This window comes from Equus przewalskii, chromosome 12 (assembly GCF_037783145.1).
Source record: "Equus przewalskii isolate Varuska chromosome 12, EquPr2, whole genome shotgun sequence".
Taxonomy (NCBI): Eukaryota; Metazoa; Chordata; class Mammalia; order Perissodactyla; family Equidae; genus Equus; species Equus przewalskii.
Window position 1 is genome coordinate 16,197,034 of NC_091842.1, and position 14,988 is coordinate 16,212,021.

Sequence of the window (14,988 nt, forward strand, 5' to 3'; positions counted from 1 at the left end):
CTGCTACAAGAAAAGGTGTCATCCTCTCCCTTTTCTTCTTTTCCAGAGCAAGACATCCTGCGACAGGAACTGAATACACGTTTTTTGGCCTCTCAGAGTGCTGACCGTGGGGCTTCCCTGGGCCCTCCGCCCTACCTACGGACCGAGTTCCACCAGCACCAGCACCAGCACCAGCACACACACCAGCACACACACCAGCACACCTTCACACCGTTCCCCCACGCCATCCCACCCACCGCCATCATGCCGACGCCAGCACCTCCCATGGTGCGTACCCCAGGCAGAAATGTGAGGATAAGTAGAGCACGACTCTTTTTTTATGCAGCACGGTGGGGTTGGGATGGGCTGTTGTGGCTCAGGAGATGGATGAGAAGTGATAGCCATTTAGGTGGCTCCTGTGGCCTTGTCCATCTTTGTTGGAGAGAGGGGAATGTGCCCTGCTCCTTGGCTGTACTAACCCAGGGCCTAAAGTAGGAACTTTTTTCTAGACAGTTATATTTAGCACTGTGGATGGATCTTACTCCGGATGCCCTCAAATGGTCACATCCACTGTTGGTAGTTAACTTCTTAAAGGGTGATTTTGTTTTCTTGAGCTTCTTGGGGTATGCCACCACATATAAAAATGTACCTGTCAGTGCTTTGCACCAAGTACCAGCAAATAAGTGCTCACAGAATCCTGGGAGTCAAGAATAGGGCTGAGGAGGGAGAGAGCTATCAGGAGACTTGGACTACATTGGGTACTGCCTGCTCTTTCAGATGGCTTCCCTAAACTGACTTTGTCAGTGGTGTCATATTTCTTGTGTTTCCTAAGACAGTCCCGCAGTCTGGTATTATGCTCTGTCAGCAAGTGGTCAGGGAGCCATGCACCCTGCTGGGTCAGAATTCAGCCTTGTGGTAAGAGGTGCCACTGGCAATGATGTGGTCTTGGTCTTAACTGGTGACTTGCACATGCTGGGAGAACCAATTAGGATTTCTTTTAAATTTAAGAACTGTAATGAATAGTGTGCTGTTGAGATCCTAAAAATTCTGAGATAGGGCCGTGTGTCTGTATTAGAGTTTTTTAATTATTAATTTTTAATATTTAAGGAAATAGTGGATTTTAAGGCAATTAATATATTAAGACATTGTGAGAAGAGATTTGAATTCCCTGATTTTAGGAGGCATTCCCTTCACGAAACTTTGTATCTGCTGCTCCCTCCCCATCCTCCATGTTGTTCTACTTAATTTTTTAAAATACTTTTAAAAGTTTATTTTATAAATTTTATTTAGAAGAATATTGGAGCTGAAGCCTTGAGACTAAAAGTTTTTCCTATAGCAAATCCTGTATCTTTTTTCTGGATGAACTATACTTCTCAACAGTTATATTTTTAAGGACCTATCATTTGTGGAAGAGTTTATGCCAGCCCGAGCTGTTCTATAAAAAATTTAAACTAACTGAGGGGAGTTCCAGTGTCAGGAGGATGACATTATTTAGAGGAAACAATGGTAACTCTTTTCTGCTCAAAAGAAAGGTGATAAGACCTGGCCCAAATTGCTTTGTATTTGGCTGTAATTCATTTCAGAAGACAGCTGAATGTACAGTTTTCTGCCAAAGTGAAGATGAAAATGGAGGGAATTCTCTGGATAACTCAGACCAAATGCTTACTTCTTTCTGATTTATCTGAATAATTGCCTCTTTTCTCCAGTTTAGATGTTCGGTTTTGTGCCAATCTCTAAATATAGACTGGAAAGAAAGACACTTTGGTGTGGCCAGGATCTAAATGCACCATACGGGTTTTCACTTTGTTTTTGCATTTCTCTTGGTTTCTTGTCAGAGTGACTCAGGAGCTCAGGATGGTTTCATAGATGAGGTTATGGAGTCTGGTGACAGCACAATGACGGAGAAGCTTGCTTAGGGCTACCTCCACTGAAGCAGTGAACAGAAATGTAGATTCTCTAAGTAACTAGCTTTTGCTTTGATCCCTTTACAGTTTGACAAATACCCTACAAAAGTTGACCCATTCTACCGGCACAGTGTGAGTCTTGTTACCATGCTACACGTTTCATGTAACTGCTTGTCCACTTTTGCACTCTTGCCATAGATCAGTAAATGACTAGCAGCCTTCCTTAATCATCTTCGCAAGAATTCCCATTGCTCCTCGTCACTTTGGATGCTTGCTTTTGTGACGTTGGCTTTTGGTAAAGATGCAGTATCATCTTCTGAATCAAAAGATCATAAGCCGTCCGAAGACTTTAAAGCAAAGGTGAACTCCCCTGGAAGCCAGGCACCTGTCCTGGGGTGTCTGCAGTGGGGTCTTTATAGTTTCAGGAGACTCTGAAATCACAGGATTTGAGTCATTGATTGAAATGCCATTAACACAGAATTCCTGGAATTCAACTTGAATTATGTCCTCCAAATAGAAAGTCCCTTATCTTTTTGACTCAAAACTCTTCAAAAAGCAGATTTTTATTTCCTCTAGACTAAATGTAGACCCCTCTTCCACATGGCTGGTATTATTCTCCTGAACTTATTACAACTAAAAATACAAGTGTATTTTTAATACACTGAAATAAAATACTTTAATTAATACACTTAAATAATATACTTAAATAAAAGAAGGTCTTAAAATCAAAATGTGTATTTTTTTTCCTCTTTAAACTCACTCTTCTTCATTAAAAAAAATACTCATTTTATGCAATTTTCAGAGTACGTTCTGGAACTTAAATTGGTACCAACCTAAGTTAGATATAAAACAAGGGCTTCTTTTTATAACAAAGACCTTGAACATTTTATCATGATATTTTGATTATGGAGTGAATGCTGCATCATTTTTACCTGAAATTTTCCAAGTTTCTTTGCTCAATGGTTTATTTATATTTTTGAAACAAGACCAGAAAGGAGGAAGATTAATAACTGCTTGTAACCATGTTGATTCACCATACTCAACTATTCTTGCTTTGGTTTTTGGATAGTGTTAACTTATTATTTGAATATAAGTGCTACTTAAGAGATCAGCAAAGCCTGTGAATTCATTCCTACTTTGAACCAGATCATTAGACACTGTATTAGTCCTGAGTGTAGCTGAGAAGTCAAGACTAGAAAGATATTAGAAATCAGTTAAGAATTATACTGACTAGAGACTTTCAGAAATAACGTGAGGAAAGCCCCTTCAGAAAGGGATGAGGAAAGTGTATTTGAGTGCCTCGGCTCCCCCACTGTTCCAGCACTATTCTGCTCAGTACTGTGACACACAAGCTTTTTGTAAAGGGACCTGCAAAACACGGGAGACCTGTTGGTTTCCTCTTTGGGTCTGCCCTGTGAATGGTGCCATCCTTAATAATAATCAGATTCCTGCCCTTTGTCTATACTTACTGATTTAAATTAAGGACCAGCTAACAAAATCATTCTTAGAGAAAGTTTAGCGTGCTCAACAGGTGGCTCAGATTTATTTCCTAGGACCAAATACAGCGCCTTTTTCCATGCGTATTCTACCAAGAGTCCAAGATTTCAGATGGAGAGTAAGCCTGGAGGCCCGAATTTTGGGAAGGTTTATATTTTATTACCTGGGTACTTCAGATTTTTAGTCAAGGGAAAATAGTCAGCTGTAGTTTTAGAGGGTCAGTAATTGACTAAAGCAGAAGAAAAATGGTGAGAACATCCAATTTTGTATTGAAAACATTAAAGGAAAAATAGCTGCCTGGAGACAGAGAAATAGAAATTTGAGTGTGTTTACAGTGGCATCTATTTAATTACTCTGCTTTTTACAGTGTACTGTGGGAGAGTTATTTCATATTATTAGTTATAGCGGATAATATACAAAGTACCTAGTCTCACCTGCTTTGGGGATTAGGGCATTGTAAGGGGAATTAAGATGCAATGCACTCAAGTGTCTAAAACACAATTTTAGACTTAAAAGTAATTTTAAATGAGGGCACTTGGCTTGCAGTCACTGTTTAAGTGGATTTAGTTCAATATCAATTAGTCTGAAAAACTTTGCTGCATCATTGAAGGGAGCAAAATGAAGTAAAGACCAAAAGAAAAAGTACGTGCTCTGAAAACAGAGAGGATTGTGAAATGTGAATTTCAGTCATTACCTAGAAATAGCTAACATAAATTCATTATTAGAAAGAACTTGAATTATTGTTGTATTTTTGACGTATTATGCAACCATAGGGGTGGGCTGTTACTTAAGTATGTGTATAGTGGTTTGCTCAAAGTAAATGGAACCAGAGCAGTAGAATGTCAGAAACACTACATTTTTAGAAGGAGGAGGAGATGTGTTTGCATTGTCTTCAGTATTGCTATTTGCTTCTTTCCTCCATTGTATCCTCTGTAAACTATTAATCCAAGAAAATTCATATTCGTAATTCAGAATCATTCTTCCTTCATTGTGTTGTCAAACTTACACATCAAGGGCTTGGCTTGAGTAGCCTCCAGCGAGTTGTCCATCTTATAGAAAACTGGGTAGCTCCATTGAGTATACACTGAGCCATTTTACCCTTCCTCAAATATTTGTCATCATTTTAGATGAGACAATTAAATTGTCCTCTGGAACTGCCACTTCTAGAACAACCTAATGAAGCAAGGATTGTGAATATTTTCTCATTTCCTTAACTATTAAAAATCTAAAAGTACTAATTGAATTTTAATGGTATAAAATCCTGGAGCTCATAAAGACTTGCTTCTTTTCTGCCTTTTTTTTTTTTTCTTTTTCCAATTAACTTGTAATTTCTGGGCATCTTATTTGGCTCAGCACCCCTCCTGTTTTTGCTATGCATTAAAATCTCCAACCACTTAGGACTTCTATCCAATGTAACAATTAATAATTAGAAAAGCTCCCTGTCTCATCATGTTCTCATCTGGGACATCATTTGTTGGCTGACTGATTCTGAACTACTTTTAACTTTTTAAGTTAAGCATTCATGGCACATCTGTGTGATCATTTCATCGTGGCTTCTTGACTAATAGCATCAAACAGATTACTTGGCTTGCTAATGTTGTCTTTCTATGGGAAGAGAGTTGGAATCTATCATTTATTTGCCTCTTACTAAAATCCTTTTTCCCTCTCCATCTTTGGCCACAGCTCTTCCATTCCTACCCTCCTGCAGTATCGGGCATCCCCCCTATGATTCCGCCCACTGGTCCTTTTGGTTCACTACAAGGAGCATTTCAACCGAAGGTAAGAAACTGTACAGTGAAAACATACAGTATTTATAAGTGGAGTCTCAGGCTAGGCATGCAGGTGGGTTCTGCATCCTCTCTCCTGCCAGTGACTGATTTCTCAGATCCATAATGACCACTGGGATGAGGGTGAAAATATTTTTTCCTAGATCATCTAGTTTTAAACCTCAGCTAAAACTTAATTTTCAGTCTGTCCTACCCATGTAATCTCAGTTGAGCTAGGATTTCCTGTGCTCTTTAAAATATGTGGACTATATATATATATTTTTTCCCATTAATATTGTGGACATAAGCTTCTTTCAGGTCAGGAATTCTATGACACATCAGAGTTTTGTGCCCCAAGTTGTCCTTGAGGTATATATTATTAGCAAAGATGCAAAGGTGAGCTTTTATTGATTTTAATAGAAGGAGGAAAAAGATTCCAAACTAAAATTGTATCCTCTGAATCGTGTGAGAGAAAGATGCTTCTGCTCACTCTGCCTCGTTTCACTTCTCAGCCCCGTGTGTCTTCAGAGAGGGTCTGCCTGCCGGTGGAGGCAGCACTTGCCTGTCTGTACTCCTTCCTACCACTGTGCCCTCTCTCAGTCCTCCTACCCCTCAGCCATGGTCACACTTGCCAAGGTCAAGACTAACGTCCTAGTGTGAAAGTAACCTTTTACCCTTTATAATAACTCAATTCTTTCCTACCTAGTCAGTGACATGCTACTCAGCTTGGGCCAATGTTGAGGAGTAATTCTCAGAATACTCTGCCTTTTTGTGACTTTAAATCTGTGACAGCCCCTATTTTACCTTCTTAAAAAACAAAATGAATGTACTTCTCATGTTAGTGACCCTTCTCAGATTTTAAAGTAGGAAATTTTGTTGTGTGTGATTTTTGTTTTCTTTTTTTTTTTCCCCCATCTCATTTCTAAGATAAAACACCAAATTTGGGCCATAGTCTCCCAGGATGAGCACATATTGCATTTCCAAAGGCATGTTACCTTAAAATTAGAAATAGGAAAATAAATTAAAAAGCATAGGGGTGGAATGGCTACACCTTAGAAATCGCATTTACCTGCGTGGAATTGCAGCTCATATGCCAGGTGATATATATGCAGGGCTCTTAGGATGGCCGTGGTAAACACCTCCTATCTTGGGATAAAATGATAATGGTTTTTAAACTCCTTCCCCCTGATCTGCACTTTACTACTCCCTCAGACCCTGGTCTGTCCCCTCTAGGTTGCAACAGATCTCTAGTGAATCCCCAAATAGACTGGTAGGTCATTTAATAAATTAGACTGTTTCCCTCACTCACAATTATCCAATCACACAGAAAACTACATCTGGGCAAGAAAGTGTCTCTCCTGGTGTTGAAATAGGCCTTTCCAGGCCATCTTACTGATTGAATATGTAGATTGCGGTTCATTAGTGGAGTTCTTCATATGTATGCAAATCAGGCTGTTAACAACTCCAGCTTAATTGTTAGTTGTACAGCAGCTGATTGCTTTTCTTCCTTTCATTCTTTTTTTTTCTTCTCCTTATAGGAAAGCTTCGTGCCTAAACTTGAGCTCTTTTTCCACACTAGTTAACTTCCAGTGTGAGGGGATTCATAGGAGTTATGATTTCTTAAATAAAATGCCTGGTGAAAATTTCTCTGATTCTCCCCACTGGAAAGTCATGACTGCCTGTGCCTGAAGTAGGCTTTTGTTGTTGTTGTTCGTTCAGAGGACAAAAGCCTGCAGAGAAGGTTATTGTTATTAATGACACTTAAGAATGGCGGTGGGAATAGGAGAGATGAAGCAGAATTACTTTGGAAATCAGTTAATAGTAGATCTATGTGGTCCCTAAATTAGGTTCTCTTGTCCCATTTCCACCACTGCTAATGAGTAATTACTGAGTGTAATTTCTTGTTATTGTCTGTCAGTTAAAATGTAGAGAGTTAGCTTAATATCTATAAAAAACTCTCAGTTATTCTGATGAGAAGCACCTGATACAGCAAATTATAATGATGTTCACTTAAGCATCTCTTGGAATGTTTGGTGATAAAGCAAAAAACACAACGACAGAGCTGTCAGTAACTTGGAAGAAGATGGATTTCGGGGCAGCACTTGCTTGTATTGCTTCTCTTCTTTGGTCCTTTACTTTTTATTGCAGTGAAATGTGGTGCCGTCCACCTCTCTGTTTTCAGATGCCATTGCTGGAGAGGGCAATCCCTGGTCAGGGTCTCTTGAGAGCATAGGGAGCAGGACCTCATGAAGAGCAGGTGTGATCACTGAGAGAAATGAACCTGTTAACTCTTATATTCCAGAATGAAACAAAAAGTACTGTTTGACTTCTATAATTTATAGTGAAAGAAAGACCTTACTTTCATGTCCCATATCATATGCTCCCTAAGCTGTGATCTAATTAATTTGTAGACATCCAACCCTATCGATGTTGCTGCTCGACCTGGGACAGTCCCACACACTCTACTCCAAAAGGACCCGAGGGTACGTACAGGTTTTGTCTCGGGCAACACTAGGGCACGTTGGTCTGCAGAGGACAGCTAACCCAGTGCGTGCACCCTCCTTAGCTCATCTGAGCGAGCCGCTATTTTAACTATTACTTCTAGTTTGTGGGAGAAAGTGCCAGCCAGTTACTTTTAGAAAACAAAATCTCTGCTGCCTGCTACAGCCATATGACACTTGCCTAGGGGAGGAAAGAGGAATTGATGATGGTCTAAGCCCAGAAATTGGACACTGTTAGCTTGTGTAGATTCTACTTGACCAGTCTTCTCTGTCCGCATCTCGTTAAATTTCTCTGACACAAAAGAAATAGCTGTAAAATGTTTTGAATGGGGAAGCCCTAGGAGCTTTTCTTCCTGGAAGTCAGGACACATTCCCCGCTTGCCTGGGGTCAGGAAGTCACTGTACCACACAGCTCCTCTGGCCCTGTACTTTCCATGTGGTAAGGATCCTCGTTTGCTCTAGAGCTAAATAAAATATCCGTTACGTGTTGGTTATGTTATTTATTCATAATGTATACCTCTACCAACTCTCAAAAAGAATTTGAAGTTCTACAATAGATAGAATCTTGTGTCAGTGGTTGTTATTTACATTCATCTTCGTAGTAAAATGTGAAAAAATGATCACCTTTTACAATATTGTCTTTTTCCCTGGGTAAGGGCAGTCAGAGATTGATGACCAGAGTTAGGTAGGAATTTAAAATGACTCAACTATGTAAGTATTTTGATGATGTTTCGTGAACTTACTTGAAATGTCTGGTATCTCTAAGTAATGTACAGTCGTGGAATTAAGGGTCTTGGTAAAGATAGCCTCGTTCTACTGGATGTCTGGAGAAGACAACCCTCCGATACCCACTAGCATCCAGCCTTCCCCATCTAGGTCTGAGGGCTGTTCTGCCTCTGACTTGTTGGGAGTGGTTTGGAAGGGCTGCTCAAGAGAGTGAAACTCCTCAGATGTGTAATGTGAGCAAATCATGTTGCCAGAGGGCAAATTGCTATTGATTAAACTTGTTCAGGGGCTTGTCAGTGTAGATGTACCAAGGCTTGTGAAGTGGGGGAGGGGACACTTGGCACTTTTGATGGTGTGAAAATGGGCTAATTATTCTCTAAAAGGGCTTCATTTAAAAGTAAAATTCTAACATTTTAATTTCCCCTCCTAATGAAGCACTACAAATTTGTTAATTAGAGCAATTGTTTGAGTGACAGGCATGTAACCAAGTTGTCATTTTCTCTTCACAGTTGACAGATCCTTTCAGACCTATGTTAAGGGTAAGAAAGCTTCTTCCAGAACTGTTTTGCAACCTCTGTTTGACTCCCTGTGGGTTAAAAATAAAATCCATTACAAAGAAACAAGCCGTAGAAACTTTGGAATAAAATGTTGGAATGACAGTGGTTGGGTTTTTCAAGTAGTCTGATTGCAAATGGCCTAAATTGTTGTGCTTTGAGTGTTGGAGGAGGCCAGTCCCTTGAGGTGAAGCTAACAGATAAAATTTAACCAAGTCAGATTCTCTTTGTTAGCAGTTCTGGTAAAAGATTTTAGTGGGACTTAAGGGGAAAGACTTAGGCTGTAGGCTGAAATTAGGATTTCACTGAGTTCTACTGGCTCTCTTATACCTAGAAAATATATACTGGGTCCGTTTGTTTTTGCTGGTGGCTACCTTATTCTGCATTTAGTGATGTTGACTTGTCACAACCATTCGACCTGTTTCTCTGGTGCAGAAAAGGACTACTATAAGCATTGGTTTGTTAACATCTTAACAGGTCTGGAGAGTGGCCAGCAGATGACCTCTGAATAAATGCTGACTGACTTGGTGGTGGAGGAATAGGGAGTGATGGATGATTGAATGGAAGATGGATGGATAGTAGATTTCCTGCCGTACTTAACCCATTTCTGCAGCACATAATCAGATATTTAATTTCTCCAAAGGGAAAAAAAACGAGGATTGTGTCATCACTTAGGTGATTTCAGATGACTCGTAATTTCATTACAAAAGGAGAGAACTGACCCCAGACTTGGATTTAAGTATATATTTCGGAAACAGCTCTTTAATATAGAAACCAGAAGCATCTGTCTGTTGCCGACATAGGAATGGAGCAGTGTTTCTTCTCATCCATCCTGGAGTTACTGAGCACACATTCGGAGCTTATGAGTAGATTACATAGCAGGAGTACAGATGAAATAGAAAGAGGTGGTCCCTGCTCTCCAGGTGATAAGACAGACTACACTCAGAGTTTCTCCACTGCTAATAAAGCAAGACATGAAATAATTTGAGACATAGATTGATATTTTCCCAAAGGCTGGAGGAGGGACTTGATAGCTGCAGAGGACTAGAGAAGTAGAAAGGAATGAGTTCTCGGTTCTTTTTTTTTTTGCTTAGAACTGAACAATGCCCACCAACATGAGTGGGTAGTTGACTCTTATTGAAGCACTTGTGGGAACTGGGCTTCTGTAAAAATGTAGTGAATTTCTTTGTTCCACTTTGGGGGTTAAAAACAGCCAGTGTTGGGGGAGGTAAGCAGGTTCTGTATCCTCTTGTTTTGAACTGATTCACAACATTCATTAATTAGCCCTTCTGAACAGCCGATTTGCATTACAGCATGGCCACGTTTGTTAAAGAGGGCTTCCCACTCTACCAGGTCTGCCAGCTGGCACCAGAAAAGAAAGAGAGAAGAGAAACAAAATGGGGGTTGGGGCTTTTGCCGTCTTATCCTTGGTAACCAGCGAGGGCCCCGTGAAGGATGGTTTTCTGAATCATGGCCACCAGCTCGGGCTCCCAAGGGAGGAGAGATGGAGCTGACTGTGGCTCCCTCAGGCTTGGGCCCTGAGGCTGCAGAGAGAAGGCGCTCGAGGGTACAAAGCACTCTTGTTTCATGAAACAAGCCACTACAGCCAAAATCTGCTGAAAGCTTTGGGGAAATTGAAAGTGGTTTTCTCTGAAAGGCCTTCTTTCTGACCATGGTGCTCTTTCTTGTTCCAGAAACCAGGGAAGTGGTGTGCTATGCATGTTCACATTGCCTGGCAGATCTACCACCACCAACAGAAAGTCAAGGTCAGTCTTGCCTTCCTCATCTTGAGGGTTGGGAACGGGGGCATACGGGAGTGTGATCTCCCAATTAAGGAGGCATTTAAACAGATTCTAAAGACCCATAGGCAGGAAGGCTCAAGTCTCTCTTGGAAAAGCTATTCGAAAATCTTACTATTAATTAGGGAGACTACCAGCATGATGACAAAACAGGAGCAAATGATAATCCCTGATGTTTTTCTTTCCTTTTTTTTCAAAGGATTTTGTCATCTCATTGATCCAGAGAGCTGAACTATAGATTAAATCCTAAAGTAAAGGTTTTGGAAATCTAATTATAGTGGCCAGGTATTAGTATGGAAAATATTTAGTATCTGGGAAGAGCTATATATGAAAGTTTTCTTTTCTCTAAGAATTGATGCATTCTTTTCATTTTATGGCTTTGGAAACATGATAGACTAATTTATGCCCTGTACGATGCTACTGAACTTCCATTAGCAATGCATATTATTAAAAATTCCTCTTCTAGAAGTAGTGTTTGGTTTGCAGTGACGGTTCCACACCCTCCTTAGTCCTCCTGATGACCAGTACCAGAGGTCAGAATACAGGCAGTGAATACAGGCAGATCTAACAGCCAGTATTTGTTAGAACTGCTGTCTAGCAGATTACCTTCTCTGTCCACATGATTGTTCTTTGTTGTCTGTACTTTCGTCCTGTGGATGAATACATTCCATGTTCCACCGGGTCTTTATGACACAATAGAGAAGAGATGAAAAATTTCTGCAGGTGACCAGATATGGCCTCCTTGGTTGTTGGCTCAGGGAACAAAGTAACTAAGAAGTCAAGATTTTACAGTTTGTAACTCTGCCCAGAAAAATAGGAGAAAACAACCAATCAAGTAATTCCAGTAAGCTTCAGTTAATCCGTTTGTTCATGAACAAGCCTTTTGTCCTAACAACATTTGGGAGCCATCATGAGAATAATAAAAGAGGCCAATAAACAAGGAGTGAGAGCTAGTCATCACAGAAATGTTTTTTTTTTTAAATGGTCAAATGATATTTAAAAAACCAACCTAGTTAAAAGTTAAAGAGCCAACCTCAGTAAATGAGGTCACTCCAATATTTTGCTTTGGTGCCAAATACCTGCTCTTTCTCGTAACATCCCATCAGTGAGTTTTGCTCACTTTTACTTTATTGTTAGGTGAGGTTTATTAGAAACCTTATGGTTTAGCTTAGTTAGAAAATGTATGTGCTTTGAAGAGCTAACTAGATTTTGATGCTTAGTTCAATTCACTCTGTTCTGGATGATGTGGTTAGCGGAACAGTAGGTAAGACACATCCTCCTTGTAACTCCTTTGGTTAAAAGCATTGAAGGATGTTGTAGGTACCATTTTAGCAACTTCTTTTCCTTGGAAGTGTCCCCAGGGACTAAAACTTTCATTATCTCAATTCAATTAAGAAGACCTCTTGCACATGAGCTAACTGTTCATCTTCCCTTTCCAGCAAACTATTTGTAATCCCCAGGCTCCATTTTGCTTCATGGACCTAAGTTGTGGTTAATGGAACTGTGCTGTGTACCGTGCAATATTAGCACTAAATAATTTGGCAACCAAATTAAAAGAGGCACTCAAAAGATTTTATAGATTTATAGTGAATTACAAGCTTTGTTGTGGGGTTTGGCTATTAGTTTCTAGTGGGACTGTCATGGTAGCATTCCCTGTACCTTTGAGCAGAATTTGTCTTGTCCCCTTTCAGTTTAATGGTCATTTACTCATTCACTTAGTCCCTTACCAAATAGTTAGTGAGAGAGCCTACCACCTGCAGGTTCCTTAGCGTGGCAGGCTCAGAGGGCATTCATCTGTCCTGATGTCTCATTGCTTAGAGTCCAGTAGTGAGGATCAGTGTGTGCATAAAAAATGATGAACTTGCTGTCCACTTCCAAGGGGTATTGCTTCCAGCTTGAGGTCTCAGGTAGGTTTCCTTTTAAATGGGTGTGATGGATGAGTGTGACCTTCAACAGTGAGGGAATGGCAACCTTCCCTTGTCTCTGATTCTCCCACATGCTTGATCAGATGCCTCCTTGTTGACTTTATTGGACAATGGGACAAGGATTTACTTATAGCAGAACATGAGGGAGTTTGAAGGAGATGGAGCCAAAAAGATGGAGAGCTTCAGATGAGTCTAAGAGGTTGGAGGAGCAAGAGTCAGAAACAGACCAGGGGCCATGAAGGAGGAGGAGACTGGAAAGCAGAGAGGTAGTGACCAGGGAAGGGAAACATGGACCTCTGGACCCCAGGCCAGGATGGGGGTTGGTGCTTGTCTGGGGATGTGTGAAGCCAGTTCAGAGAAGGCTATTGAGAATCAAGAAGGTGAGACAACCTTGAAACCACACTGTTTGAGTGGGCTGCCAACCCCAAGAATGATGCCAGGGTAAGGAATCAGGAGGATGATGATGAGCCACTTTCTACAACCTTAGAGGAAGCCGAGCTTGAGGGTGGATATGTAAATAAGAGGAAATAGAGTGAGTGCAGTTGACGGCAAGGACTTCACAACAAGAGAGGTTCTTAATGGTTGACTGTCCTTACTGATCTCCTCTCCCTCAGGTAATTGGGGGTAGTAGGCAAAGAAAAGACCCATATTAGTCAAATTAATATCCATGATTTGTTTCTGTTTATTTTTTCTTTTTAAAAAAATAGGTAATGATCGTTTGAAAATTAGCTTGTAGGCATGCAAATATTTCTTTATAACTTGCAGTTACTAATGTACTGTGATCTATTAGAGTGTGGCAAAGAGTCATTAAACAATTAATTTACAGAGCAGATTATTCATGCAGAATTCCTAATAAAATGAGCTTTAAAATAACTATCATTTCAGAACTTGCTACAATGGGCCTTTAAGGCGAATAATAAACTATTTCAGAATAGTGGTGGTTTGAATAAATTGGACCTCAAACACTGATTTCACTACTTGACATTTCTGACATGAGAAACAGGTATTGCCCAGTAACAGGCACTATTTACCCTGCTTAGGTTGACCTGCTTTTCTGGCATTTGAGGGTTTAATGATTGTGGGTTGCTCTGTTCCTCACAGCATTTGTAAACTTGACCCTGACTGGGGCTCGAAGTCCGAGTGAGCCATTCACAGAGTTACTCTCTCTGTCTCAGCCTCTTCATTAATATCTTTCTTCCCTGCCGTTTCTCTTGGGATTTCGTCTTTTATTTTTTCATCGCTGCTCTAGAAACAGATGCAGTCAGACCCACATAAGCTGGACTTTGGACTGAAACCTGAGTTCCTGAGCCGTCCTCCAGGCCCCAGTCTCTTTGGAGCCATCCACCACCCCCATGACCTGGCACGGCCTTCGACTTTGTTCTCTGCCACTGGTGAGTTCAGAGGGGCAGGGAAGAACTGAGAAGTGTAGTTCTCCAGTAGCTAAATAAATCACATTAGTGCTCTGGGCCACCGCTCAGTCACTCCCTAAAAAAATACAATTTATGCCAGTTTGCAAGGCAACATCACAGCACATTTAGGGAGATGGACCCTTTTTCATTGATATGCCCTCTTTCATTAAAGGAGGAAAAAAAGATCATCTTTCCCTTAGGGGACTCATATTGCTTCGGCTCATTATTTGCTTCTATATTAAACCAGTATAACTCACAAGCATGTCAAATACTATTGAAAAAGATCAGAAATCTTGCAAGGGCGAATCGGAAGGAAATAATGGCAGGAACTGTATAAGGATGTGGTTGCCCTTACTGTCGGTGCCCACAGAGGACTCAGTAATTTTGCACCGTGATGCTCAGTCATGCTGTGTTTTGAAGGTCTGAGGATAAAGAAATACAATTAAGATTGTTGCTGGTGATATGGTCTGTGACAGGAAGGATGAATCAGTTGGTTACTGGTTTTCTCTGCTGCAGAAATTAATATTCTTGCCTGGTTGGTTGTAATGAGGCAGGAAGTTTAGGGGACAGCGTGTAAAAACCCAGAGAGATCTGTGCATTAACCTCTGAGAATACACACTCCCAAGTGCCTCTTAGGTCTGCCAAAGTGAGGGGATGGAGGAACACTGCATCAGATAACCAGGTGCCTACAAACAAAAGGCAGTGGCTACAAGGAGTATTAGGGAGACAAGAGCAACCCTCTTGCTATCATTCCATCTTTTCTAAAGCTATTTTCGGTGCACAATGCCTGGCACAGGGCTCCACTTGGTCACACCAGGAAATGACAACACCGAGCTCATTCTAGTGATGAGCTCTCTGGCTTCATACCCACTGCTGTGCTGAGCAGAATTTACTCTTCTGGACATACTTATGCAAGGGACTTCATGTT

At 40.7% G+C, this 14,988-nt stretch overlaps 1 protein-coding gene across 8 annotated transcripts in view; it reads left to right on the top strand.

The window, feature by feature from the left end:
* Positions 1 to 14,988, top strand: part of AUTS2 (activator of transcription and developmental regulator AUTS2) — a 1,153,944-nt gene that overhangs the window by 1,128,820 nt on the left and 10,136 nt on the right. For 4 of the 8 annotated variants that reach the window (XM_070566469.1, XM_070566471.1, XM_070566477.1 and 1 more), the window contains 7 exons: positions 47 to 288; positions 1,971 to 2,015; positions 5,064 to 5,159; positions 7,558 to 7,629; positions 8,883 to 8,912; positions 10,622 to 10,693; positions 13,901 to 14,042. In XM_070566469.1, the coding sequence (XP_070422570.1) occupies positions 47 to 288; positions 1,971 to 2,015; positions 5,064 to 5,159; positions 7,558 to 7,629; positions 8,883 to 8,912; positions 10,622 to 10,693; positions 13,901 to 14,042 (699 nt within the window). The remainder of the gene's footprint in view (positions 1 to 46; positions 289 to 1,970; positions 2,016 to 5,063; positions 5,160 to 7,557; positions 7,630 to 8,882; positions 8,913 to 10,621; positions 10,694 to 13,900; positions 14,043 to 14,988) is intronic. The other 4 variants (XM_070566470.1, XM_070566476.1, XM_070566472.1 and 1 more) reach the window with 3 other exon arrangements.